This window comes from Ranitomeya imitator, chromosome 2, assembly GCF_032444005.1.
Source record: "Ranitomeya imitator isolate aRanImi1 chromosome 2, aRanImi1.pri, whole genome shotgun sequence".
Taxonomy (NCBI): Eukaryota; Metazoa; Chordata; class Amphibia; order Anura; family Dendrobatidae; genus Ranitomeya; species Ranitomeya imitator.
This window is the reverse complement of record NC_091283.1, coordinates 175,701,512-175,728,529: the sequence shown is the minus strand read 5'-3', so window position 1 is coordinate 175,728,529 and position 27,018 is coordinate 175,701,512. Positions and strand designations below refer to the sequence as shown.

The window sequence follows — 27,018 nt, the reverse complement described above, 5'->3', positions numbered from 1 at the left end:
GCTTTGCGCCAGGATTGACGTGGTCTCCGTACTCTATTGTCACCATAGTCCTGGCTGAAGACTGCGGGCAGCGGACGGATCCCGGGTGCCGGTACAGGCGGTGCGTGGACGGTGGAGCTGAGGCGAGGGGGCACAGCGGAGCCCAGTGTATGTACACAGGTCACCATTATTGCCCGTATATAATGTGTATATAAGGAAAGTGACGGTAATACACTGTGTGCGCCCTGTTGTCTCTGTTATCAGCCAGAAGACGTTGAGGTTTTTTCTGTCGCTTTTATTTCCCCATCTTTTAACACAGCACTGGATGTGCATGCCTGTATATGCACCATAAAGTATGTGACCCCCGTGATCCTGATAGCGAAGTATGAAATACTAGATGGTGGCCCGATTCTAACGCATCGGGTGTTATAAAATATGTATGCGGAGTGTATAGCGCAGCCCACGTAGTGTATAGCGCAGCCCACGTAGTGTATAGCGCAGCCCTCGTAGTGTATAGCGCAGCCCTCGTAGTATATAGCGCAGCCCTCGTAGTATATAGCGCAGCCCTCGTAGTATATAGCGCAGCCCTCGTAGTATATAGCGCAGCCCACGTAGTATATAGCGCAGCCCACGTAGTGTATAGCGCAGCCCACGTAGTGTATTGCGCAGCCCACGTAGTATATAGCGCAGCCCACGTAGTGTATAGCGCAGCCCACGTAGTGTATTGCGCAGCCCACGTAGTATATTGCGCAGCCCACGTAGTGTATAGCGCAGCCCTCGTAGTATATAGCGCAGCCCACGTAGTGTATAGCGCAGCCCTCGTAGTATATAGCGCAGCCCACGTAGTGTATTGCGCAGCCCACGTAGTATATAGCGCAGCCCACGTAGTGTATAGCGCAGCCCACGTAGTGTATTGCGCAGCCCACGTAGTATATTGCGCAGCCCACGTAGTGTATAGCGCAGCCCTCGTAGTATATAGCGCAGCCCACGTAGTGTATAGCGCAGCCCTCGTAGTGTATAGCGCAGCCCACGTAGTGTATAGCGCAGCCCTCGTAGTATATAGCGCAGCCCTCGTAGTGTATTGCGCAGCCCACGTAGTATATTGCGCAGCCCACGTAGTATATTGCGCAGCCCACGTAGTATATTGCGCAGCCCGCGTTCTATATTGCCCAGCCACGTACTATATTGCACAGCCCACATTGTATATTGCGCAGCTCACGTACTATATTGCACAGCCCACGCAGTCTATAGCAATGTGGGCACCATATCCCTGTTAAAAAAAAAAAAAAAAGAATTAAAATAAAAAATAGTTATATACTCACCCTCCGTTGGCCCCCGGATCGAAGCGGTTGCCGACACTCCTCGCTCGCTCCGGTCTGAAGAGTGCGTTGCGGTCTCGTGAGATGATGACGTAGCGCTACGTCATCATCTCGCGATATCGCAGCATGGACCGGTTACCGGAGCGTCGCGAGCGGGAAAGGCCTGTTGTGGATCCGAGGGGCCGACGGACGGTGAGTATATAACAATTTTTTATTTTTTTCAATTATTTTTAACATTAGATCTTTTTACTATTCATGCTGCACAGGTAGCATGAATAGTAAAAAGTTGGTCACACAGGGTTAATAGCAGCGTTAATCGAGTGCGTTACACTGCGGTCAACGCTGCCATTAACTCTATGTGAGCGCTGACTGGAGGGGAGTATGCGGGCACCGGGCACTGACTGCGGGGAGGAAGGAGCGGCCATTTTCTTCCGGACTGTGCCCGTCACTGATTGGTCATGGCTGTTTTGCCGCGACCAATCAGCGACTTGGATTTCCATGACAGACAGGCCGCGACCAATGAATATCTGTGACAGACAGAAGGACAGACGGAAGTGACCCTTAGACAATTATTTAGTAGACTAGATGGTGGCCTGATTCTAACGCATCGGGTATTCTAGAATATGCATGTCCACGTAGTGTATTGCCCAGCCACGGAGTATATTGCCCAGCCACGTAGTATATTGCCCAGTCATGTATTGTCCAGCCACATAGTATATAGCACAGCCCACGTAGTACGGTATATTGCCCAGTCACTTGGTATATTGCCCAGTCACGTAGTATATTGCCCATCACAGAGCCACGTAGTATAGAGACTTAAAAAAAATAAACATATACTCACCTATAGCCTGTTGGAAGTCCTGCTATACTCACCATCCGCCGCCTTTCCCGCTCCTCGCTACGCTCCCTGGATCGCTCCATTGCAAGCGGCAGCTTGCGGTCCCAGGGCTGGTGTGAGCAGGACCTATGATGACGTCGCGGTCACATGACCGTGATGTCACGGCGGGTCCTTGTCGCACACCAGCCCTAGGACGGGACCGGAAGCTGCTGCTTGCAATGGAGCGATCCCGGGAGCGTGGAGAGGAGCGGGAAAGGCGGCGGAGGGTGAGTATAGCAGGTTTTTTTTTAAATTATTTTTAACATGACATATTTTTACTAACGGGCCGTTACCGCTGCCATTAACCCTGTGTGAGCGGAGGGGATTACGGAGCGGGCGCCGGGCAGTGAGTGCAGGGGATTAGGGGAGGGACTAATCGGACTGTGCCCGTCGCTGATTGGTCGCGGCAGCCATGACAGGCAGCTGCCGAGACCAATCAGCGAATGAATAACCGTGACAGAAGGACAGACAGACAGACGGAAGTGACCCTTAGACAATTTATGTATATAGATAAGCCCCTTCATCCAGGACAGCATTTGTGGGGTCAGACCCTGATGTTGGGGGGAGGCCGGGCTCACAATCTCTGCTCTTGGATGGGGCTGAGGTCCAGGCTCTGTGCGGCCGCTCATGTTCTTCCACTAAACTCCCCTCCATGTCTGTATGGTCCTTGTGCACTGGGCACAGTCATGGGGGACAGAAAAGGGTCTTCCCCAAACTGTTCCCACAAAGCTGGAAGCTACAAGTGTTCACAATGTCTTGTGCTGAAGAATTAAGATTTCCCATCACAGGGACTAAAGGTACCGTCACACTGAACGATATCGCTAGCGATCCGTGACGTTGCAGCGTCCTGGCTAGCGACATCGTTCAGTTTGACACGCAGCAGCGATCAGGATCCTGCTGTGATGTCGTTGATCGCTGCAGAAAGTCCAGCACTTTATTTCGTCGCTGGACTCCCTGCAGACATCGCTGAATCGGCGTGAGTGACGCCGATTCAGCGACGTCTTCACTTGTAACCAGGGTAAACATCAGGTTACTAAGCGCAGGGCCGCGCTTAGTAACCCGATGTTTACCCTGGTTACCAGCGTAAAAGTAAAAAAAACAAACGCTTCATACTTGCCTTCCGCTGTCTGTCCCCGGCGCTCTGCTTTCCTCCTCTGGCTGTGAGCGCCGGCCAGCCGGAAAGCAGAGCGGTGACGTCACAGTGCAGAGAAGCACAGCGCCGGGGGACAGACAGCGGAAGGTAAGTATGTAACATAGTAACATAGTAACATAGTTAGTAAGGCCGAAAAAAGACATTTGTCCATCCAGTTCCGCCTATATTCCATCATAATAAATACCCAGATCTACGTCCTTCTACAGAACCTAATAATTGTATGATACAATATTGTTCTGCTCCAGGAAGACATCAAGGACTCTCTTGAACCCCTCGACTGAGTTCGCCATCACCACCTCCTCAGGCAAGCAATTCCAGATTCTCACTGCCCTAACAGTAAAGAATCCTCTTCTATGTTGGTGGAAAAACCTTCTCTCCTCCAGACGCAAAGAATGCCCCCTTGTGCCCGTCACCTTCCTTGGTATAAACAGATCCTCAGCGAGATATTTGTATTGTCCCCTTATATACTTATACATGGTTATTAGATCGCCCCTCAGTCGTCTTTTTTCTAGACTAAATAATCCTAATTTCGCTAATCTATCTGGGTATTGTAGTTCTCCCATCCCCTTTATTAATTTTGTTGCCCTCCTTTGTACTCTCTCTAGTTCCATTATATCCTTCCTGAGCACCGGTGCCCAAAACTGGACACAGTACTCCATGTGCGGTCTAACTAGGGATTTGTACAGAGGCAGTATAATGCTCTCATCATGTGTATCCAGACCTCTTTTAATGCACCCCATGATCCTGTTTGCCTTGGCAGCTGCTGCCTGGCACTGGCTGCTCCAGGTAAGTTTATCATTAACTAGGATCCCCAAGTCCTTCTCCCTGTCAGATTTACCCAGTGGTTTCATGTAGTGTTTGTTTTTTTTACGTTTACGCTGGTAACCAGGGTAAACATCGGGTTACTAAGCGCGGCCCTGCGCTTAGTAACCCGATGTTTACCCTGGTTACCGGCATCGTTGGTCGCTGGAGAGCTGTCTGTGTGACAGCTCTCCAGCGACCAAACAGTGACGCTGCAGCGATCGACATCGTTGTCGGTATCGCTGCAGCGTCGCTTAGCGTGACGGTACCTAAAGAGGCCGAGGCCGACCCCTGATAACAATCCCATAGCGTTATCTTCCTCCACCATCTGTACAGCAGGCACAGTGCAGTCAGGGGGTAACGTTCTCCTTCAACAAACCCAGACTCCTCCATCAGACGCCGGATAGAGAAGTGTGATCCATCACTGCACACAGCACGTCTCGTCCAGAATCCAGTGGTGGCGGCTTTACACCAGACACTCAGCATTGTGCTTGGTGATGTAAGGCTGCATGCAGGTGCTTGGCCATAAAGCTCCTGGGGGGGCGCTGTGTTTATGACGTTACACCAGAGGAGGTCTGGACTCTGTAGTTATGGAGTCAGCAGAGCGTTGGTGACTTTTCTGCTTCTCAGCCCCCCGCTCTGTAACATTATGGGGTCTCCACTTCGTGGCTGAATTGCTGCGGTTCATTCTGCTTCTCAATAATATCACTCACAGGTGATGGGGAAGATTTAGGAGGTATAAATGTCATGAACGGACTTGTTACCCTGGTGGCTCCTATTACAGGACCGCGCTGGTATCAGGGAGCTCTCTCTGATATATGTATATCATCTATACTGATGTGTTCCCTGCAGGACGCCGTTCTCTTGTGTGGAGCATGCAGATTCCAGCATATTACAGAGGACGCTCCTTTCTGCCGTAGAAGTCCTCCACACTCTGCACCACAAGCCGCCATAGTCTGCCACAAGACTCCTCCACCATGAGCTCAGTGGAACTAGAAGCACCAGTGCAGGGGGAAGCGCCTGCCAGCACGGCCCAGGACGACGGCATGACCTGGTGGTACCGCTTGTTGTGTCGGCTGGCCGGGGTCCTCGGGGGCATTTGTAAGTATGGATGCGTCTATTTATACAGTTATGATTGCAAAACTATATAAATATAGTATTGCAACTGATGCAAAACTATGACTCCCATAACCAACTGAAGCATGCTGGGAAATGTAGTTTGTTTGTTTTTAAAGTTACAGTAGAAACTATTAGATCCGATCATGTGACGTTAAATTCTGTCATTTTATTGTACCACTAGGGGGAGCCTAAGAGCTCACTGCAGATTTACATAGTATTAAAGGGATTGTCCATGCCTTTAATGATTGAATTGCTTAAGCTGAGGGGGAGGTCCAGTGGTGCACAACCCCTTTTAAGTAATTCTCAATACAATGAGCTCCCCCTAGTGACGGTTGCAGGTAGTCACTGTTTTACCTCTGTAGGAGACAAATCTCCAGAGCCTCCTTCTGTCCCACCATCCCACCCATCTGTGGATGAAGCCTTGGAAACCTAACCCCCTCCCTTCTTCATCCACTTACCAGCAATGGCTAACCTAGTATCCTAGAGATGATTGCATAAGGGGGAATAAGATATTCAACAACCTAAAAGAAAATGGCTAAATAAGGTTAGTACTGTACTTCTCATCTATGGATGTAGCTGTTAGTATAGACCTGGATCTAGGGATCAGATTATTGGATTTTCTGGAATATTGGAAAGCTTTCTAGATACGATGGATCCTGGTGAAATGTCTGTAACCCTTCAGTGCGGTCGCCGATGCACGGAGTGACGCTGTGTGTACATATATGTACAGCGTGTGGATATGATATCTGTCTGCATGGCTCACGTTCTCTCCTGCCATCTGATGCTCTTCCTACTGCACAGACAACAGGTGGTGGCCCCGTAACACAGTAGTCTGCGGCTGTCGGGGCATGCTGGGAGTTGTAGTTTCACCATAGCACGAGGGTTTCTGTTTACAGACCTTGGCACTTCCCAACGTTCCCTGTGTACAAATAATGGCCTGAGCAGGTACCCGGGACCCTTTGCTCGGAGTTGCCCTGTTGCAGGGCGATCCTGCTGATCTGCTTGTGACATTGGCTCCCGTCCATCTGGGGTGAGGGATTAGTGCAGGTCAGGTAGTATCCGTGACACTGGCTGCACCGCTGTTGATATTTCTCATTGATATTTTGTCACTTAGGCTTGTGATGGTATTATTGAGTAACACACTATTATAATAAAGCAGTTCCCCTCCCATATGTATTGGAAAGGTCCCTTGTTGTTAGAAGGGTTCCCAATGCAGGGACCCCCATTGACCGGCCCTGATCAGTGATACCCCAAGCGTTCAGTTTCCCTGCAGCGCCACCACACGAGAGACGACGCATTACACAATTCTTAATGGAACCCTTGCTGGCCATTTAGTGCTCACGACATTGTCGGTCCTCCAGACCTCCATTGTTGCATATTTTCCATTTTCTCCTGCATTTTTTGGGAAGGGAAATTGTGGCAATGCATTGCTTCCATAATGTGAGTCTAGCTACTTAAGGTAAATCCTTTTTAACCCCTGAAGTGACCGTCTCTATAAATCCTGATGTGTCCACAGTCATTATGCGCTCCCTTTACCGCATCGTCCCGTGCCCGTCACCCTGCGCAGCTGATATTACACTTGATAAGAATACTGAGCTTTGTTTCCTGCCGGGTGCTGTCAGCTGAGAAGGGTGGGTGTATCGTATGTAGAGGGGGCTATGCACTATTAATGAGCATGGCCGCTCACAATGGCTGTGTGGGAGGCCCGGGAACTGCTACTTGTGTCTTTGTCCTCTGTCAGCAGTGGCCTGGCGTTAAGCTTGGCATTTATATTCTCTGCTACAGCCGGCCCGCACCTCTGTGTATGGCATCATCGGGCTGCCACTCTGGATGCCTCTGGTCCATTACTTAGGATGCACATACACGCCAGTCTGAATCATATTTCTCATTGATTACTGGTGTCTGACCACTGGGACAATCCCCCTCATACACCGATTCGGGCAGCGATCCCTTATAGGATATGAGGCCTGAGTCTTATCTGTTCTCTTTTGCAGCGTGTGCCATTGCCGGCCTGTGGAACTGTGTCACCGTCAACCCGATGAACATAGCAGCCGGCGTCTTCATGATGTGAGTACAGATGCCAGCCACATACAGAATCCAGTATCTGTTATGTAATCTAAGACTGGCTGGAGCTGCATTCACAATTCTGCAAGTCACCATTGGGAACAGTCAGCATGCCTGTCAGCAGAGACATCCCTGACAGCGTGGCTGAGCTCCTGTAGTGCAATGAGGCTATATAATATTATTGAGCGAACAGAGAGTTCTGGAAGATTTCAGCTCTGCAGAATTATGACTGCAGCTCTGGAGTGTGATCAGCGGTATTTCACAGCACGTATGAGATATGTAATGTATGGACACCATGGAGCAGAGTGAACTTTCCAGCTGTTGATTTTAGTCACGCTATGGAGTAGTTTTTAGATTTGGGTGGAGATAAGTCTGTTTCCATCCACAGCTGCAATCCAGCTACAGACTGTATTATTAAGACGACTCTGTGCACGGTGTCCTGTCTTCACTGCGTCTACTAAATGCATGATATATGGTGTGTTCTAATAACCCACTGACGTACATTATACCATTATTATATCATTTCTCTTCCTACCTTTCTGACCGCTCCTTCAGTGTTCTGTTCTCTGGCTCCACTTCATCTCCTCTTCCTCTCACTGTCGGGGTACCTCAGGGCTCAGTCCTTGGCCCTTCTCTTCTCCCTCTACACGGCCCCAATTGGACAGACCATCAGCAGATTTGGCTTTCAGTATCATCTTTATGCCGATGACACACAACTATACACGTCATCCCCTGACCTTACCCCCGCTGTACTACAGAACGCCAGTGACTGTCTGTCTGCAGTCCCCAACATCATGTCCGCTCTCTATCTGAAACTCAACCTCTCCAAAACTGAACTTCTGCTCCCACCGTCTACTAACCTCCCTAAATCTGACATTTCCCTCTCCGTGGGTGGCACCATAATAACACCCCGGCAGCAGGCGCGCTGTCTGGGTGTTATGTTTGACTCTGATCTCTCCTTCACCTCTGACATACAAACTCTTGCCCGCTCGTGCCGCTTACACCTAAAGAACATCTCTAGAATCCGCCCTTTTCTCACCATGGAAACAAAAAAACCCTCACTGTCGCCCTGATCTACTCCCACCTGGACTACTGTAACGCTCTATTAATTGGCCTCCCCCTTACTCGACTTTCCCCTCTCCAGTCTATCCTTACTGCAGCAGCCAGGGTCGTCCATCTGGCTAATCGTTACTCAAACGCGTCCGCTCTTCGCCAGTCGTCCATCTGGCTGCCCATTCATTACAGGATACAATTCAAAGTACTTGTTCTTACCCACAAAACTCTCCACAGTGCGGCACCCCCTTACATCTCCTCCCTTATTTCTGTCTATCGGCCTAACCAACCTCTGCACTAATCCGTACCTCCCACTCCCGACTCCAAGACTTCTCCTGGGCTGCACCAATCCTCTGGAATGCTCTACCCCAAGATATAAGGACCATCCACAATTTGCATAGTTTTAGGCGCTCGCTCAAAACACATTTGTTCAGAGTGGCCTATCACGTTCACTAATCAAAGTCATTTTATGTTTGTGTGTGTGTGTGTGTAGCCCATTCACTACTTCCATCTATTCCCCAACCCCTGAAGATGGCTGGACCATCATTGTAAATACATCATTGTAAATACACACCTGTACTTTGTATCTCCCCCACCTCATTGTAGATTGTAAGCTCTCACCAGCAGGGTCGTCTTATTTCGCTTTAATTATTGTATTGTTAACGTTGTTACTTATGACTGTTGTGTTTGAAACTGTAAAGCGCTGCGGAATATGTTGGTGCTATCTAAAGATTATTATTATTATTATTATTATTTCTAGTTTCCTTTTAATGTCTTGGGACTGTACTAGCCTCTTCCTGCCACTGGGTGGTGCTGCAGGTCTTCTAAAGCAAATGTACGTGTGTATGCTGTCATATGTGGGCATACTGAGACCTTGCTAATTAAAGGGAAAGTCTGACATCCCTTTTAGTTGCATATGATGTAATTCCTAATCCACTGTGATTGGCGCAAGCCATTAGTTTCTCTGCAGCACCACCACAGGAGAAATGAAGCATTATGCAGTTTCTATTGAAATCAATGGACTGTCTATCCCCACAAACCCCATCTGGGAGTCTTAGTAGAGTTTGTGCTGTGAGCGGCAAACTCTCTGCACCGATTGGGGGGGATGTCAATCACAAGGCTCCAATGTGGAGCAGGTCATGTGATTCTACTCGGCCCATAGGGATGCGCTGCTCTTTGTGGAGCGGGTATGGGGGGCGACTGTCCATGGTTAGTTTTGCTATATTATAAGCATGGCTTTCTCTCTGCAGGGTGAACGCGCTGGTCCTGTTTCTGTGCGAGGCGCCGTTCTGTTGCCAGTTCATCGAGTTTGCAAACAAGGTGGCAGAAAAAGCTGACCGGTTAAAACCCTGGCAGAAGGCTTTATTCTACTGTGGGTACGGTAATATATTGTAGTACAGGACATATAATGAATGTGTGTGTGTATATATATATATATATATATATATATATATATATATATATATATATATATATATAATGTGTGTGTGTGTTACCCTGAAATTAAACGGGAATGGGGGGAGATATATACAATTATATATAAATCTATATAGCACTCCCTCCCCCCGTAGTTTAATTTAAAAGTAATCCCTCCCCCCGTAGTTTAATTTTAAAAGTAATTTTTTGGCCTTTTTTTAATAAATATTTATTAAATTATTCTTTTTTTCTTATGATTATTTGTATACTAGGTCAATTATGTATTTACGGTGTCTTTGCATTTCCTGTCCACAGGATGGCGCTATTCCCCATATTTCTCAGCTTCACAATAACCACACTGTTTGGTAACGCTATTGCCTTTGCAACCGGAGTCTTGTACGGATTATCCGCCTTGGGAAAGAAGTTAGTGATCGGTGAAATCCTTGTATTACTTCCCATACTGCCCACATACTTATTCACGTCAATATATAGCGGTTGTATATTTCCAATAGTATTGTGGTCAGGTAAGGATATCGTGACCCCTTATATGCTGCTGTTTTAGTTCAGGCCATTAAACCCATGGTCAGACTCCTGGCTGCTGAAGTAACAGATGAGAACATAAAACTGCTGCTGTACAGTGGTGTGAATAAGTCCTAAGACTCAGCAAGTTCTAGAGGCTGGTGCAAACCCCTCCTGCAGTCACAAGTCTGGTCGGGGTGCAATTATCGGGCTCCGGAGCTTCTACAACCACCGTCTGCCTCTAACAGCAGTGATCAGAGTTAGCTCTGATCGCTACTGTTTAACCATTTAAATGCTGCAGTTCATCTCTATCAGGGTGCTGATCACAGTTGGGTCCCAGCTGCCATAAAATGGTACCAATAAAAATATTTGGTCAGGGCCCCCAAAAGCAACCCCTCACACAGCTTCATTGCAGGAAAAAATAAAAATAATGGGTTTCAGAAACCTGTACAACTTTTATATCGCTGTAATCGTACTGACCCGGAGAATCAAGTCTGGTCATTTTTACTACAGAATGATCTTCATAATAATGAAACCCAAAAAAGATCAATGGCGGCATTGCGGGGTTTTTTGTTTTTCTCACCTCAATTTTTTGCCATTTTTCAAAACATCATATAGTTTTGAATGACACCGTTCACTTTACAACAAACAAGCCCTGGTACAAAAAAAAAAAAAAGCTAAAAAAAAAATGCACGTTTGGGAAAAGCGCATAAGTGACCGGTCATCACCTCCTGGGGGGAAATCACTAGGGCTGCCATTACAGCTCCAGAAGGGGTTGTTGCCCAACTTGTCCAGATTCCTCCATGTCCCTCTTATGAGCATAAGTTTTTGTCCTCTTAACCCCCGGAGCATTTTTTCGTTTTCGTTTTTCGCTCCCCTTCTTTCCAGAGCCATAACTTTTTTATTTTTCCGTCAATATGGCCATGTGAGGGCTTGTTTATTGCGGGACGAGTTGTACTTTTGAACGACAACATTGGTTTTAGCATGTCGTGTAACAGAGAGCAGATTAAAAAAATTCCAAGTGCGATGAAATTGCAAAAAAAGTGCAGTCCCATACTTGTTTTTTGTTTGGCTTTTTTGCTAGGTTCACTAAATGCTAAAACTAACCTGCCATTATGATTCTCCAGGTCATTACGAGTTCACAGACACCAAATATGTCTAGGTTCTCTTTTATCTAAGTGGTGAAAACAATTCCCAAAAAATTGCGCAATGTTCCGATACCCGTAGCGTCTCCATTTTTTCGTGATCTGGGGTCAGGTGAGGGCTTATTTTTTGCGTGCTGAGCTGATGTTTTTAATGATACCGCTTTTGTGCAGATACGTTCTTTAGATCTCCCGTTATTGCATTTTAATGCAATGTCACGACGACCAAGAAAACTTAATTTTGGTGTTTTGATTTTTTTTTTTCTCGCTACTTCGTTTAGCGATTAGGTTAATTTTATTTTTTATCATTGATAGGGCGATTCTGAATGCGGCGATACCAAATATGTGTAGGTTTGTTTTTTTTTGTTTCTCTTTTTTAATTTTATTTTGAATGGGGCGAAAGGGGGGTGATTTGAACCTTTATATTTTTAACCCCTCTGTGACCTTAGATGTACTATCCCGTCGAGGTGCCCTGGGCTTATCTGACCCTGGACGGGATAGTACGTCATAGCCGATCGGCCGCGCTCACGGGGGGAGCGCGGCCGATCGCGGCCGGGTGTCAGCTGCTTATCGCAGCTGACATCCGGCACTATGTGCCAGGAGCGGTCACGGACCGCCCCCGGCACATTAACCCCTGGCACACCGCGATCAAAGATGATCGCGATGTGCCGGCGGTGCAGGGAAGCACCGCGCAGGGAGGGGGCTCCCTGCGGGCTTCCCTAAGACCCCCGGAGCAACGCGATGTGATCGCGTTGCTGCGAGGGTCTCACCTCCCTCCCTGCTCCCTCCAGCCCCGGATCCAAGATGGCCGCGGATCCGGGTCCTGCAGGGAGGGAGGTGGCTTCACAGAGCCTGCTCAGAGCAGGCACTGTGAAGCCTGCAGCACTGTAAGTCAGATCAGTGATCTGACAGAGTGCTGTGCAAACTGTCAGATCACTGATCTGTGATGTCCCCCCCCTGGGACAAAGTAAAAAAGTAAAAAAAAAAATTTCCAAATGTGTAAAAAAAAAAATAAAAAAAAATATTCCAAAATAATGAAAAAAAAATATATATATTATTCCCATAAATACATTTCTTCATCTAAATAAAAAAAAAAAACCCAATAAAAGTACACATATTTAGTATCGCCGCGTCCGTAACGACCCGACCTATAAAACTGTCCCACTAGTTAACCCCTTCAGTAAACACCGTAAGAAAAAAAAAAAAAACGAGGCAAAAACAACGCTTTATTATCATACCGCCGAACAAAAAGTGGAATAACACGCGATCAAAAGGACAGATATAAATAACCATGGTACCGCTGAAAGCGTCATATTGTCCCGCAAAAAAAGAGCCGCCGTACAGCATCATCAGCAAAAAAATAAAAAAGTTATAGTCCTGAGAATAAAGCGATGCAAAAATAATTATTTTTTCTGTAAAATAGTTTTTATCGTATAAAAGCGCCAAACCATAAAAAAATGATATAAATGAGGTGTCGCTGTAATTGTACTGACCCGAAGAATAAAACTGATTTATCAATTTTATCAAACGCGGAACGGTATAAACGCCTCCCCCAATAGAAATTCATGAATAGCTGGCTTTTGGTCATTCTTCCTCACAAAAATCGGAATAAAAAGCGATCAAAAAATGTCACGTGCCCAAAAATGTTTTCAATAAAAACGTCAACTCGTCCCGCAAAAAACAAGACCTCACATGACTCTGTGGACCAAAATATGGAAAAATTATAGCTCTCAAAATGTGGTATTGCAAAAAATATTTTTTGCAATAAAAAGGGTCTTTCAGTGTGTGACGGCTGCCAATCATAAAAATCCGCTAAAAAACTCGCTATAAAAGTAAATCAAACCCCCCTTCATCACCCCCTTAGTTAGGGAAAAATAAAAAAAAATGTATTTATTTCCATTTTCCCGTTAGGGCTAGGGTTAGGGCTAGGGTTAGGGCTAGGGTTAGGGCTAGGGCTAGGGCTAGGGCTAGGGTTAGGGCTAGGGCTAGGGTTAGGGTTAGTGTTGGGGCTACAGTTAGGGTTGGGGCTAAAGTTAGGGTTAGGGTTTAGATTACATTTACAGTTGGGAATAGGGTTGGGATTAGGGTTAGGGGTGTGTCAGGGTTAGAGGTGTGGTTAGGGTTACCGTTGGAATTAGGGTTAGGGGTGTGTTTAGATTAGGGTTTCAGTTATAATTGGGGGGTTTCCACTGTTTCGGCACATCAGGGGCTCTCCAAACACGACATGGCGTCCGATCTCAATTCCAGCCAATTCTGCGTTGAAAAAGTAAAACAGTGCTCCTTCCCTTCCGAGCTCTCCTGTGTGCCCAAACAGGGGTTTACCCCAACATATGGGGTATCAGCGTACTCAGGACAAATTGGACAACAACATTTAGGGTCCAATTTCTCCTGCTAACCTCGGAAAAATACAAAACTGGGGGCTAAAATATAATTTTTGTGGAAAAAAAAATATTTTTTATTTGCATGGCTCTGCGTTATAAACTGTAGTGAAATACTTGGGGGTTCAAAGCTCTCACAACACATCAAGATGAGTTCCTTAGGGGGTCTACTTTCCAAAATGGTGTCACTTGTGGGGGGTTTCTACTGTTTAGGTACATTAGGGGCTCTGCAAACGCAATGTGACGCCTGCAGACCAATCCATCTAAGTCTGCATTCCAAATGATGCTCCTTCCCTTCCGAGCCCTCCCATGCGCCCAAACGGTGGTTCCCCCCCACATATCGGGTATCAGCGTACTCAGGACAAATTGGACAACAACATTTAGGGTCCAATTTCTCCTGCTAACCTTGGAAAAATACAAAACTGGGGGCTAAAATATAATTTTTGTGGAAAAAAAAATATTTTTTATTTGCATGGCTCTGCGTTATAAACTGTAGTGAAATACTTGGGGGTTCAAAGCTCTCACAACACATCAAGATGAGTTCCTTAGGGGGTCTACTTTCCAAAATGGTGTCACTTGTGGGGGGTTTCTACTGTTTAGGTACATTAGGGGCTCTGCAAACGCAATGTGACGCCTGCAGACCATTCCATCTAAGTCTGCATTCCAAATGGCGCTCCTTCCCTTCCAAGCTCTCCCATGCGCCCAAACAGTGGTTTACTGCCACATATGGGGTATCAGCGTACTCAGGACAAATTGGACAACAACTTTTGAGGTCCAATTTCTTCTCTTACCCTTGGAAAAATAAAAAATTGGGGGCAAAAATATAATTTCTCCTTCGCCTCATTGGGGGACACAGGACCATGGGTTATGCTGCTGTCACTAGGAGGCTGACACTAAGCTGAGACAAAAAAGGGTTAGCTCCTCCCCTGCAGTATACACCCTCATGCTGGCATGCAGAGACCCAGTTTAAGCTTAGTGTCCGTAGGAGGCACACTGATTTTTTCTCTCTTTTTTCATCTATTCCGGACGAAGGGGGCGACGGATTCTTCTAAGGTCCGATCTCCCCCGAACCAACAACAGGCGAGCACGGGAGTTTCACCTCACCGTATCCTCTCCTGCGACGTGGGAGCCACTGCCTGAGCTGTCCTTTTTTTGGGCGACGGTTTCTCCCCTAATGGGCCCCGATCTCCCCTTATACAGACGAGCACTGGTGTTCCTACCTCCAGTATCCTCCTCTGCAGCCAGGCCTTTTTATTGCCGGACATCTGCCCTGTCCACCAGGTTCTACCCTCGGCTGTACAGTGGCTTTATCCCAGTGGCGTCCGTGCAGACCACACTGCATCACCAATGTGACTTGTGACTCAGGTGGTGGACGGTTCCTCTCCACCCCCCATGTGGGGTAGGTGGATAGAAGGCTTCCCAACCCCTGCACCGTTCCTATATATGGCACCATGGTTCCCTCTCACCTCCATTTCAGGGTAAGTGCCCGGTGGGGGGACTGGGGGGGGGGTGTCGCCGGCGGTCAGGAGGGCTCCTCATCCCTGGGCTCCATCTGCAGGCTTTTTGGGCGGTCCCTGTCCCTTTCCGGCGCTCGCGACCGCGCGCCGGGCCGAGGCCGCAAATTTAGTCCCCGGCTTCGGCCTAGCCGCTGGTCGCCGCCGCTAAGCTCCGCCCACTCCAGCCAGTGTCTGTGGCGCCGCCCCCCGCTCCTGGCGCTTCTCACAGCCGCCGAGATTTCTCTTCCTGATCTCGGCGGCCATCTTGGTCCCTCTCCTCAGCACCGCAGCTCCTGCCTGTCGCATCTCTGGTGCGTCAGTGGCCACGTGCAGCCGGCTTCCTCCTCTCAGAGTGAACACCCCAGCAGTTCGTCTCTCCTGGATAGCGGGACACAGGACCGGGGTAAGGAGACATCGTTAGCTCCCCTCTGCAGCGCCCTCTGTCACTGGTCACCTCTATATAGACCCTGTAATTTTGTCTGCATTAGCATCATGTCGCAGTCAAGGTCTAAAAAATCTTCTAAGGTGCATACAACCTTCTTTTCTGCGTGTACCACCTGCCAGGCCCCTCTTCCCAGGCCTCAAAGCTCTCCCCTCTGCTCTGCCTGCGATGCCCCGTGTGCCCAGGAGCCCTCCACCGCCGCCGACCCTGGAGTACCTAGCCCCCCCCCCCGTGGGTCGCCTCGCTTTCTCAGTCCGTGGATTTTTTAGCTAACGCCATCAAGTCCATTCAAAATCCTCCCGGGGAACGGGGCAATCCGCTACAGGTGCTAAGGGATCCCTCCATAGCAGGGGAATCGTCGGCCAGCAGGGGCCGCTCGCCTCTTAAAGAGGCACGGTCGTCCAGAAAACGGACCCGTACTACCTCTCCGGAGCGTTCTCCTCGTCACTCAGACTCTGGCAGCTCCACCTCTCGCTCACCCTCTTTGGGGGCTCGAAGCGTTCAGGACTCTGAACATGAGTCTGAAATTTCTTTGGATCCGGAGGCTCCGGAGTTCAGAGCCACGGTTGACTCCCTCATCGTAGCAGTCAATCACGCACTAAAGGTGGATGACGATTCTAATTCCGCTCCGGAACATGCGGTCTCCTTTTCCAGAACCAAGCGTTCTCACAAAGCTTTTGCCTCTCATCCAGCCTTCCTGGACATAGTCAGGCGTCACAGGGAACACCCAGACAAGCGCTTCACGGGTAAGAAGGTCTTGGTTTCCAAGTATCCCTTCTCAGCTGATCTCGTGAAAGACTGGACGGATCCCCCCACGGTAGATCCGCCGGTCTCGCGCCTGGCTTCTAAGACTCTTCTCTCAGTCCCGGAGGGCGCTTCAATTAAGAGTCCCACCGAACGCCAGACTCTCTAGCTCGCTCGGTGTACGAAGCCTCTGGCTCGTCCCTGTCTCCCTCCTTCGCCGCGGCCTGGGTGTCCAAGGCTATGGTTTCCTGGGCGGATGCCCTAGCGAAATCCATTAATGAGCAGGACCTCCCCTCGGAGATGGCGGACCTGGCTAAGCAGCTAGCCATGGCCAGCGATTATGTTATGTTCGCATCTCTCGACGCGGCAAATTGCGCTGCTTCGGCGGCTTCCAACGCCATCGCTATTAGAAGGGCCCTTTGGCTCAGAGATTGGCGCGCAGACTCTTCCTCTAAAAAATCCCTGATTTCTCTCCCTTTTCAAAGCGGGCGTCTTTTCGGCGAAAAGCTTGACCAGCTTATTTCCGACGCCACAGGGGGAAAGAGCAAGTTTCTTCCCCAACAGAGGCCCAAGGCGGCTTTCCAGCGCCAGCCTTACTTTCGTTTTCGGCCTTTTCGTACCAACTCTGCCTGGTCCAATCCCTCTGGCCTTCCCAGATCGGACCGCTCCGCCCGCGCAGACAGAGACGTTCGTCCATCCTTCAGACCTAATCCCTCCTGGCGCGGGAAACCGAGGCAGCCCCGAACCAGAGGTTCCAGACCTCCCAGATTCCCTTCTCAATGACTCGGGAACAGCGCCAGTCGATCCCAGAAGAGTAGGCGGTCGTCTACTCCTTTTTCAACAAGCCTGGCTCTCCGTCGTTCACGACGAATGGGTCAGAGATCTGGTATCGTCTGGCTACAAGATAGAGTTCTCCTCTCCCCCTCCCACTCGGTTCTTCCCCTCTCGTCTTCCCAGTTCGGGAGCTCAGTCTCGCGCCCTTCTTTGCGCCATCCACTCCCTCCGCCAGAGCGGGGTCATCGTGCCGGTCCCGGAACACGAGAGGTTCAGAGGCTTCTACTCAAACCTCTTCGTCGTGCCAAAGAAGGACGGGACCGTTCGTCCCATTTTGGATCTGAAGCTTCTGAACAGGTGCGTGAGAGTCCGGCACTTCAGGATGGAATCGCTCAGATCGGTCATCTCCTCCATGGAAAGAGGGGAATTTTTGGCCTCGATAGACATCAAGGATGCCTATCTTCACATCCCGATCTTCCCGCCTCATCAGAGGTTCCTTCGCTTTGCCATTCGAGAGGACCATTTTCAGTTCACAGCCTTGCCCTTCGGTCTCGCCACGGCGCCCAGGGTGTTCACCAAGGTCATGGCGGCTGTCATGGCCATTCTTCACTCTCGAGGAGTCGTCGTATTACCTTACTTAGACGATCTCCTCATAAAGGGCCCGTCGTTTCAGGCCTGCGAGTCAAGCGTCCACATTACCCTGGATTCGCTTTCTCGCCTGGGCTGGCTGATCAACTTAGACAAGTCATCTCCCGTTCCTTCCCGTCGGATCTCCTTTCTGGGAATGATCCTGGACACTTCAAGGGGGCTGGTTTTGCTTCCTCGGTCCAAGGTCCAAGCGCTCCAGCAGGGAGTCCGTACACTCTGCCATCCTCGCCCGCGAACCATTCGGTTCGCCATGAAGATCCTGGGAAAGATGGTTGCGGCAATCGAAGCTGTTCCCTTCGCTCAACTCCATCTCCGCCCCTTACAACAGGCTCTGCTGGACAACTGGGACAGGAGTCTCTTTTCTCTCGACCTCCCTTGTCCCCTGTCTCCTCGGGTCAGACATTCTCTCATTTGGTGGACCCTGGGACCATCTCTTCTCCAGGGGAAGTCCTTCCTCCCGTTCCGCTGGTTAGTGGTAACCACCGACGCCAGTCTTCTTGGCTGGGGGGCGGTGTTTCTTCACCACTCGGCCCAGGGTCGTTGGACTGCTCGGGAATCCAGCCTCCCCATCAACATTCTGGAGATTCGTGCTATCAGACTTGCTCTGATTCACTTCCACGCTCTGCTTGCGGGTCACCCAATAAGAGTCCAATCGGACAACGTCACGGCGGTGGCTTACATCAACCACCAGGGGGGTACCCGCAGCAGGGCGGCGATGAGGGAAGTCTCTCTCATCCTTCGTTGGGCCGAGACCAACCACTCCATCATCTCGGCGGTGCACATTCCGGGAGTCGAGAACTGGGCAGCGGACTTCCTGAGCCGCCAGGGCCTTGCCTCGGGGGAATGGGAACTTCACCCAGAAGTTTTTCACCAGATCTGTCTTCGCTGGGGGACCCCGGACGTGGATCTGATGGCATCCAGATGGAACGCCAAGGTCCACAACTTCATCGCTCGATCTCGGGATCCCCAGGCCATAGGAGTGGACGCGCTAATTTCTCCGTGGCATCATTTTCAACTCCCATACGTGTTTCCTCCTCTTCCCTTACTGCCGAAGGTCATCCGAAAGATCAGGACGGAGGGAGGCCCGGTCATTCTGGTCGCCCCAGACTGGCCTCGTCGCGCTTGGTACGCGGAGCTCGTTCAGCTCGTAGCCGACGTCCCCTTGCGGTTGCCAGACCGCCCAGACCTACTTCGCCAAGGACCGATCTACCATCAGAGCTCAGGGGCCCTACGTTTGACGGCGTGGCTGTTGAAACCTGGATTCTAGCTCGTGCTGGTTTCTCTCAGCAGGTCATTCCTACCATGCTAAGTGCTCGCAAGGCGTCCTCTGCCTCTATCTACCACCGCGTCTGGAAGACCTTCTTTTCTTGGTGCAGGCTCCGAGGGCTCCCTCCGCTCAGCTTCTCCATCCCTTGTATCCTGAATTTCCTTCAGTCCGGTCTGGATTCCGGTTTGGCCCTGAGCTCTCTTAAAGGTCAGATCTCAGCCTTATCCGTGCTGTTCCAGCGTAGGATCGCCACCAACCTTCAGGTCAAGACTTTCATTCAGGGAGTCTCCCATGTTGTTCCTCCTTACAGGATGCCTTTGGAGACCTGGGATCTCAATTTGGTCCTGGGGGCTCTCCAGGAACCGCCGTTCGAACCCCTTCAAGACGTTCCGCTCTCTGTTCTCTCTTGGAAGGTTGCCTTCCTGGTAGCGGTGACGTCCATCAGAAGGGTTTCAGAGCTCGCCGCTCTATCCTGTCGGGCACCTTTCCTTGCCTTTCATCAGGACAAGGTAGTCCTACGTCCTTCTCCCGCGTTTCTTCCAAAGGTGGTCTCATCTTTCCACCTTAACGAGGACATCATCCTTCCCTCCTTTTGTCCGCAGCCTAAACATAGGGTCGAGAAGGCTCTCCATACTCTGGACGTGGTACGGGCTCTCAGGAGGTACATTTCCAGAACGGCACACTTCAGAAAATCGGACGCCCTTTTCGTGCTCCCGGAGGGTCACAGAAAGGGTTTGGCGGCGTCTAAATCCACGATAGCTAGATGGATCCGATCTGCTATCCAGGAATCCTATCGGGTCAGGGGCAGTCCTATCCCGGCGGGGATTAGAGCTCACTCCACTCGGTCGATGGGTGCTTCCTGGGCCATCCGGCACCAGGCATCAGCGGAGCAGGTTTGCAAGGCCGCAACGTGGTCCAGCCTGCATACCTTCACAAAGCATTACAATGTGCATATCCAATCCTCTGCGGACGCGGCCCTTGGCAGGCGTATCCTGCAGGCGGCCGTTGCGCATTGGTAGTCAGATGGTACATGAAGTTACGTGGTTGTATTGTTTCCCTCCCAGGGACTGCTTTGGGACGTCCCATGGTCCTGTGTCCCCCAATGAGGCGAAGGAGAAATAGGGATTTTTGGGTGTACTCACCGTAAAATCCTTTTCTCCGAGCCACTCATTGGGGGACACAGCACCCACCCTGGTAGCCTTACGGCTAGTTATCTTTTTTAGTCTTTGACTGTTGTTTGACATGTTATGTTCCAATGTTTTTTGATATATTGTTCTCATTATCCTACTGCTTTTGCACTTAACTGGGTCTCTGCATGCCAGCATGAGGGTGTATACTGCAGGGGAGGAGCTAACCCTTTTTTGTCTCAGCTTAGTGTCAGCCTCCTAGTGACAGCAGCATAACCCATGGTCCTGTGTCCCCCAATGAGTGGCTCGGAGAAAAGGATTTTACGGTGAGTACACCCAAAAATCCCTATTTTTGTGAAAAAATATGATTTTTTATTTTTACGGTTCTGCATTATAAACTTCTGTGAAGCACTTGGTGGGTCAAAGTGCTCACCACACATCCAGATAAGTTCCTTAGGGGGTCTACTTTCCAAAATGGTGTCACTTGTGGGGGGTTTCAATGTTTAGGCACATCAGTGGCTCTCCAAACGCAACATGGCGTCCCATCTCAATTCCTGTCAATTTTGCATTGAAAAGTCAAATAGCGCTCCTTCCCTTCCGAGCTCTCCCATGCGCCCAAACAGTGGTTTACTGCCACATATGGGGTATCGGCGTACTCAGGACAAATTGGACAACAACTTTTTGGGTCCAATTTCTCCTGTTACCCTTGGTAAAATAAAACAAATTGGAGCTGAAGTAAATTTTTTGTGTAAAAAAAGTTAAATGTTCATTTTTAATTAAACCTTCCAAAAATTCCTATTAAACACCTGAAGGGTTAATAAACTTCTTGAATGTGGTTTTGAGCACCTTGAGGGGTGCAGTTTTTAGAATGGTGTCACACTTGGGCATTTTCTATCATATAGACCCCTCAAAATGACTTCAAATGAGACGTGGTCCCTAAAAAAAAATGGTGTTGTAAAAATGAGAAATTGCTGGTCAACTTTTAACCCTTATAACTCCCTAACAAAAAAAAAATTGGTTCCAAAATTATGCTGATGTAAAGGAGACATGTGGGAAATGTTACTTATTAAGTATTTTGTGTGACATATCTCTGTGATTTAATTGCATAAAAATTCAAAGTTTGAAAATTGCGAAATTTTCAAAATTTTCGCCAAATTTCCGTTTTTTTCACAAATAAACGCAGGTACTATCAAAGAAATTTTACCACTATCATGAAGTACAATATGTCACGAGAAAACAATGTCAGAATCACCAGGATCCGTTGAAGCGTTTCGGAGTTATAACCTCATAAAGGGACAGTGGTCAGAATTGTAAAAATTGGCCTGGTCATTGACGTGCAAACCACCCTTGGGGGTAAAGGGGTTAAACACCTTTTTTTTTTTTTTTTTTTTTTTTTTTTTTTTTTGTAAATTTTGGCATGCTTCAATAGCTTCCATGGGAGGCTAGAAGCATCCACTACTCGATTGCCTCTGCTACATAGAGGTGATGCACAGATCACCTCTATGCAGCAGAATTACAGGCTTGCTATGAGCGCCGACCACAGGGTGGCACTCATAGCAATCTGCCATCAACAACCATAGAGGTCTCGAGGAGACCTCTGGTTGTGATGGCAAAGCACCGCTGACCCCCGATCACGTGACAGAGGTCAGTGGTGCACGTACTTCCTGCCGCGCGGCCGGCAGCGCTTGTTAAATGCCGCTGTCAGATCCGCCCACGCCCATTGAGCGCACATGTCAGTTGTTGAAAACAGCTGACATGTCATGGCTTTGAGGTGGGCTCAACGCCAGAGCCCACGTCAAAACGGGGGATACTGCCAGTTGACGTACTATCCCGTCAGCTGGCAGAAAGGGGTTAATATATTGCAATAATCCTATTATATAGCACTGTGAACTTACAATTGCTCATTTTGCTTTTCTACCTAGAGAATTCTAATCTTTTTCTCTGCTCCTATATAAAACAAAAACAGGAAATCTCTTGTCCCTGCATTTATTACTCCCCCTGCAATGACTTTTGCAGTGACTCCATGACTCGTACAGGGAAAATTGACCTCCTGTTTCTCCATAGAGCTTAGATGGATTCAGCTAGACAGTTATTCATCGTGTAATATCATTGACCTAGTATAAAAGAGAATAATTATCTGGGTAAAAAGGCAAAATGAGCAATTGTAAGTACACAGTGCTACATAGTATGATGACTGCAATGTATTAAAAAGATAAGAATTTGGATTGCTTGTTTTAACACTTTCTGTCTTCACATTATAGGGGTGACGCCATCTCTTATGCAAAACTCCAGCAGCAGAAGAAGCAGCCGGACGAAGAGAAGCAGGATGGGACATAAGGAGATCATCATCCGCTTGGAACTTTTTCTAGATTTTAACTTTTTTTTTTTTAATTGATTTTTGATGTGCATTTTAAAGACTATTTATTGGGCGAGTCCCCGGCAGCACATCGGTGGTCGGAGCCTTCATGGTCTTTCAGGGGAACTCTGCTCGTATGGTGAGGGTGGGCATAATACAGCAAAGTCTGATTTGTTTTCTTCTCTTCGTTACGTGACAAAAAAACATTCAATCCGTGGTGTAATCCTAATTCCCTCAAATTCTGTTGAATTTATGCTGTGGCACAATCTGCTCCTTTCAGGGCGCAAACGATGAAGATACATTGGAAAATGCCTGATTGGTGTCTCTAGGATTATTTAAAGGGACACTAACCATAATGTTTTTCCCATTCTCTAGACATGACTTGTGTCATAGAGACTCTGCCAGAATGTTACATGTGTGAATAATATCAGCATCCCCTTCCTTTAATGCTGCATCATATGAGGTGCTGATTTTAGGGCCTAGTGGCCCTTTAAATTGTTTGTTTATGACATCACAAGTATGTGATTGGTTGGGGTTTCTACCGTTGAGACCCCCCACTGATGCTAATAAGGAGAGTCACCACACATGTCTAATGGATTTTTTTTTTATTATTGATGATCTATCCTTAGGATAATTCATTAATATCTGATTAGGAGAGGTTCTGACTCCCGATCAGATGATTGAAGGATCCACAAAGCATCAGAAATGGCACAGCGCCCTACATTGTGTAGTGGCTGTGAGTGGTACTGCAAGCTCTTAGTGCAGTACTATTCATAGCCACTACACAATGTTATGGCGCTGTACCACTTCCAGTGCACCTTGGTACCTTCAAGGACCTGATTGGTGGAGAAGCCAGGAGTCAGACCCCACCCACTTGGAAAATGTGTCATCTACTGTAGTGTCATGGAAAACCCCATTAAGTAAATGAGAGATGGAAAGGCAGCAAGGCATGCTCACTTTAATGGACGGGAAAGGGATATAGTGCCCCCTACACTACCCCCCCACTTAGGACGATAATTCTTAAGGCATCATGTTTTAGCAGGAGCCTTCTTTAAGTGCGCAGCTTTATTTTATGCGCCTCCCATTGCTACGTCACTAAGTGCATTGAAGTCTGTGCTTTCTGTAGGATGTAGGTAAGGCCGGCTTCTCATGTCCGATGGCCGGGGGTCTCCTGACCCCAATTCAATAGCCTCATGGCCATTAGGTAGAAACTAACCGACTGTGTTAACGTCAGTCACGCAGGACCTTACCTGGTAGCTAATCTGGGATTTGGGTAATTGGGGGACCCTAAGCACAACTGGATCCCATATTCTCCTCTTCACAGACTAAATGGCCGGAAAATTCTGTATTTTTTACTTTCTTTCTGGAAAATTCACATTTGCTCCATTACGGAGGAACGGGGAAGGTTCTGTATGTGGAGGAGCTTGTGGTTGTCCGGATGCACAAGAAAGACAATTTTAAAGAGACAGTAACCTTCTGCTGTGCGGTTGGATGCCACAAAAAGTGACACTTCTCCTTTATGAAGCAGCAGCAATTTCTCCTTGGACAGCAGCGGGATGAATGAGCTGCACAGAGGTGTCCATCTTTGCTGATTTACTGCTTACAGATCACTGACAGCAAAAGCACAAGGTCCGGTTATACGAGGAAGTGTCGTGTGTGACGGTTCTCTTAAAGGGGCTCTCCCCTTATATTTGCAAAATATATCTACTTTCATCCAGAAACAGCGCTACTACTGTCTAGTGGATGCATCTGGCATTGCAGGCTCTCGCAAGGTGCAAGAACACTAGGGAAGAGCGGTGCCGTTACTCATAGAAATTAGCCGTGTCTTTTTTTTCGTTTGTTTTTTTTTATTTTTAAAGGCGAACATCTGGTAAAATCTAAATGCTGCTGTGGCTAGTGCCCATACACCTGAGATGTGAGCCATCAGGTGAACTATGCTTTGGAAAACAATCATCCCTCCCATACACATGCACACTCGGTGCGGCCGGGCTTGAATGTGCTGTGTATAGGGAGAGGCGAGTATGTCACTTTGAACAAATCGTATGCAATTCTCAGAGGGATTATTCATATACAGCTCACAGATATCCACCCTATATTAAAAATATCAACCTTTATTTAAACCTTAATAAATATAAACAACACACCAAACACCACAAGAAAGAAAAAGAACCAGGGGTGTGCCTACCCCTACACTGGCCTGACTTCACCTACCTATTTGCGGAGGTTGGCACCCTAAAACCTGCGCAGTGGCGCCCCCGCTCCTCGACGACTCTCCCTGCTCACCCTATTGGGCCCTATAGTGGCAGGGGGTGAGGAAGATGAGAGGCGAGTATGTCACTAGCAGACACCCCCCAAAAACAAAAGGATCTGGTGTCCAATTGAACACGCCTGATCCTAATTTATCCCCCAGAACCCACCACCCCCAAACATCCTCTGTTACCAAAACGTGAGGTCATGGTTAATCTGGTTTTCCAGGATTCATATAATGCTGATCTGATCCATACTTAGGATGGGTAATTGATCTTAGATCAGTGGGCGTCCGGCACCCCCAGTTGTGTGCAGCTCCTGCTGTGGTCCGATATACATGGTGGATCATTGGGGGTCCGGCACCTCCCAGTTGTTTTGAGCTGTGGTCCAATATACACAGTAGGTCAGTGGGGGTCCGGCACCGCCAGTTCTTTGCAGCTCCTGCTGCTGTCATATTACACAGTAGATCAGTGGGGGTCCAACACCCCCAGTTTCAAAGGACGATCCTTCAGTTGTCAGGGGGGGTAAGTCGCTGCTAGAGATCTCTGGTAGCGACTTTCTTCCCTCTGTCCATGTTTCGGCTAGACGCTGATCGCTCATTTATTGCCTGCTAGACGGCCACCAGCAGGGTGAAAATGCTGAATCCTTAGGAATATGCACCATGGCTGAGAACCCGTATAATATCCAATATATAAGCAGCGTTTAGACTTTCTTAGATCTCTCCCTTTAAACACCTCGCTATTTCTTGTCTCCGCTTTAAGATCTTTTTTATTTATTTATTTTTTTATTTCCCACCATCTCTTACCAGTGTGACATCATGTATAAGGGACATGGGAACATTCAAGACCGTCTCCCCTAAAATCTCAAAGTTGTCTTTCACTCTCTGGTCGCCATTACATCTGCTGTAAGCGGCCGCTCTGCCGGTCATCTCCCCATCCTCATATCATCACATACCGGGGTGGAGTTTGGGAAAGCTGTAATGGCGGCCATAGTGGTTGTCACCTAACTTTCCCAGCAATGGGTACCTCTAAGAATTGGCAGACAAGGACGGCTCGGGTATATGAATTTATTAGTTATATTTGGTGGTAATTCTCTTTGGTTTTAATAAGGAAAGTGCTGTTTGTGAGCAGTTTTGTGCGACTTGTCTTATCCTTGTAGGAGGTTGTAAAGATTTAGAAACCGGGCCACCTTTGTGAGAGGCTGTGACTGTACTGCAGTAATGTGAATAGGGCTGTCATGCAAAAGTGCTGCTGAATTTCTTACTTTCTGACCTTATAATTAGTGATGAACGAATATACTCGTTACGAGATTTCCCGGGCACGCTCGGGGGTCCTCCGAGTATTTTTTAGTGCTCGGAGTTTTAGTTTTTCTTGCCGCAGCTGAATGATTTACATCTGTTAGCCAGCACAAGTACATGTGGGGTTGCCTGGTTGCTAGGGAGTCCTCACATGCACTTATGCTGACTAACGGATGTAAATCATTCAGCTGCGGCAAGAAAAACTAAAACTCCGAGCACTAAAAAATACTCGGAGGACCCCCGAGCGTGCCCGGGAAATCTCGTAACGAGTATATTCGCTCATCACTACTTATAATGTGAACAGCAGATCAGGTATCACTTGTCTGACCCAGCAGGACACATCGGGTCACCTCAGCATGGTGCCGGATCTTACCATCCAGACATAGTTGGCATGTCTTACTCCTTGTCTATGCAGTGAATAAAGAAAATAATTCTCTACCTCCAACCGCCTTTGCGCCTTCTTTCTATGATGTGTACAATGCAGAGTTTAATTTCTGTTAGAGCTCCCCTATAAATTAGCTCTTCTATAGTAAGGAACACAAGGTGTAATACATGGGTGGCACATCCACCGTGCCATGTTGGGAGCTGTAATACATGGGTGGCACATCCACAGTGCCATGTTGGGAGCTGTAATACATGGGTGGCACATCCACAGTGCCATGTTGGGAGCTGTAATACATGGGTGGTACATTCACAGTGCCATGTTGTGAGCTATAATACATGGGTGGTAGGTACATCAACAGTGCGATGTTGTGAGCTGAAATACATGCGGCGGCAGTGCCGGGACTTGATGCGAGAGA

The 27,018-nt window shown here is 48.3% G+C and overlaps 1 protein-coding gene across 1 annotated transcript; it reads left to right on the top strand.

Annotated features, from left to right (window-relative positions):
- Positions 1-26,656, top strand: CACFD1 (calcium channel flower domain containing 1). Its single transcript, XM_069748031.1, has 6 exons — positions 1-147; positions 4,982-5,230; positions 7,243-7,315; positions 9,616-9,741; positions 10,097-10,204; positions 22,580-26,656. Exons 2-6 carry the CDS (start codon positions 5,107-5,109, stop codon positions 22,653-22,655), a joined length of 507 nt encoding a protein of 168 aa, XP_069604132.1. The 5' UTR covers positions 1-147; positions 4,982-5,106; the 3' UTR covers positions 22,656-26,656.
- The last annotated feature ends 362 nt before the right edge of the window (positions 26,657-27,018 follow it).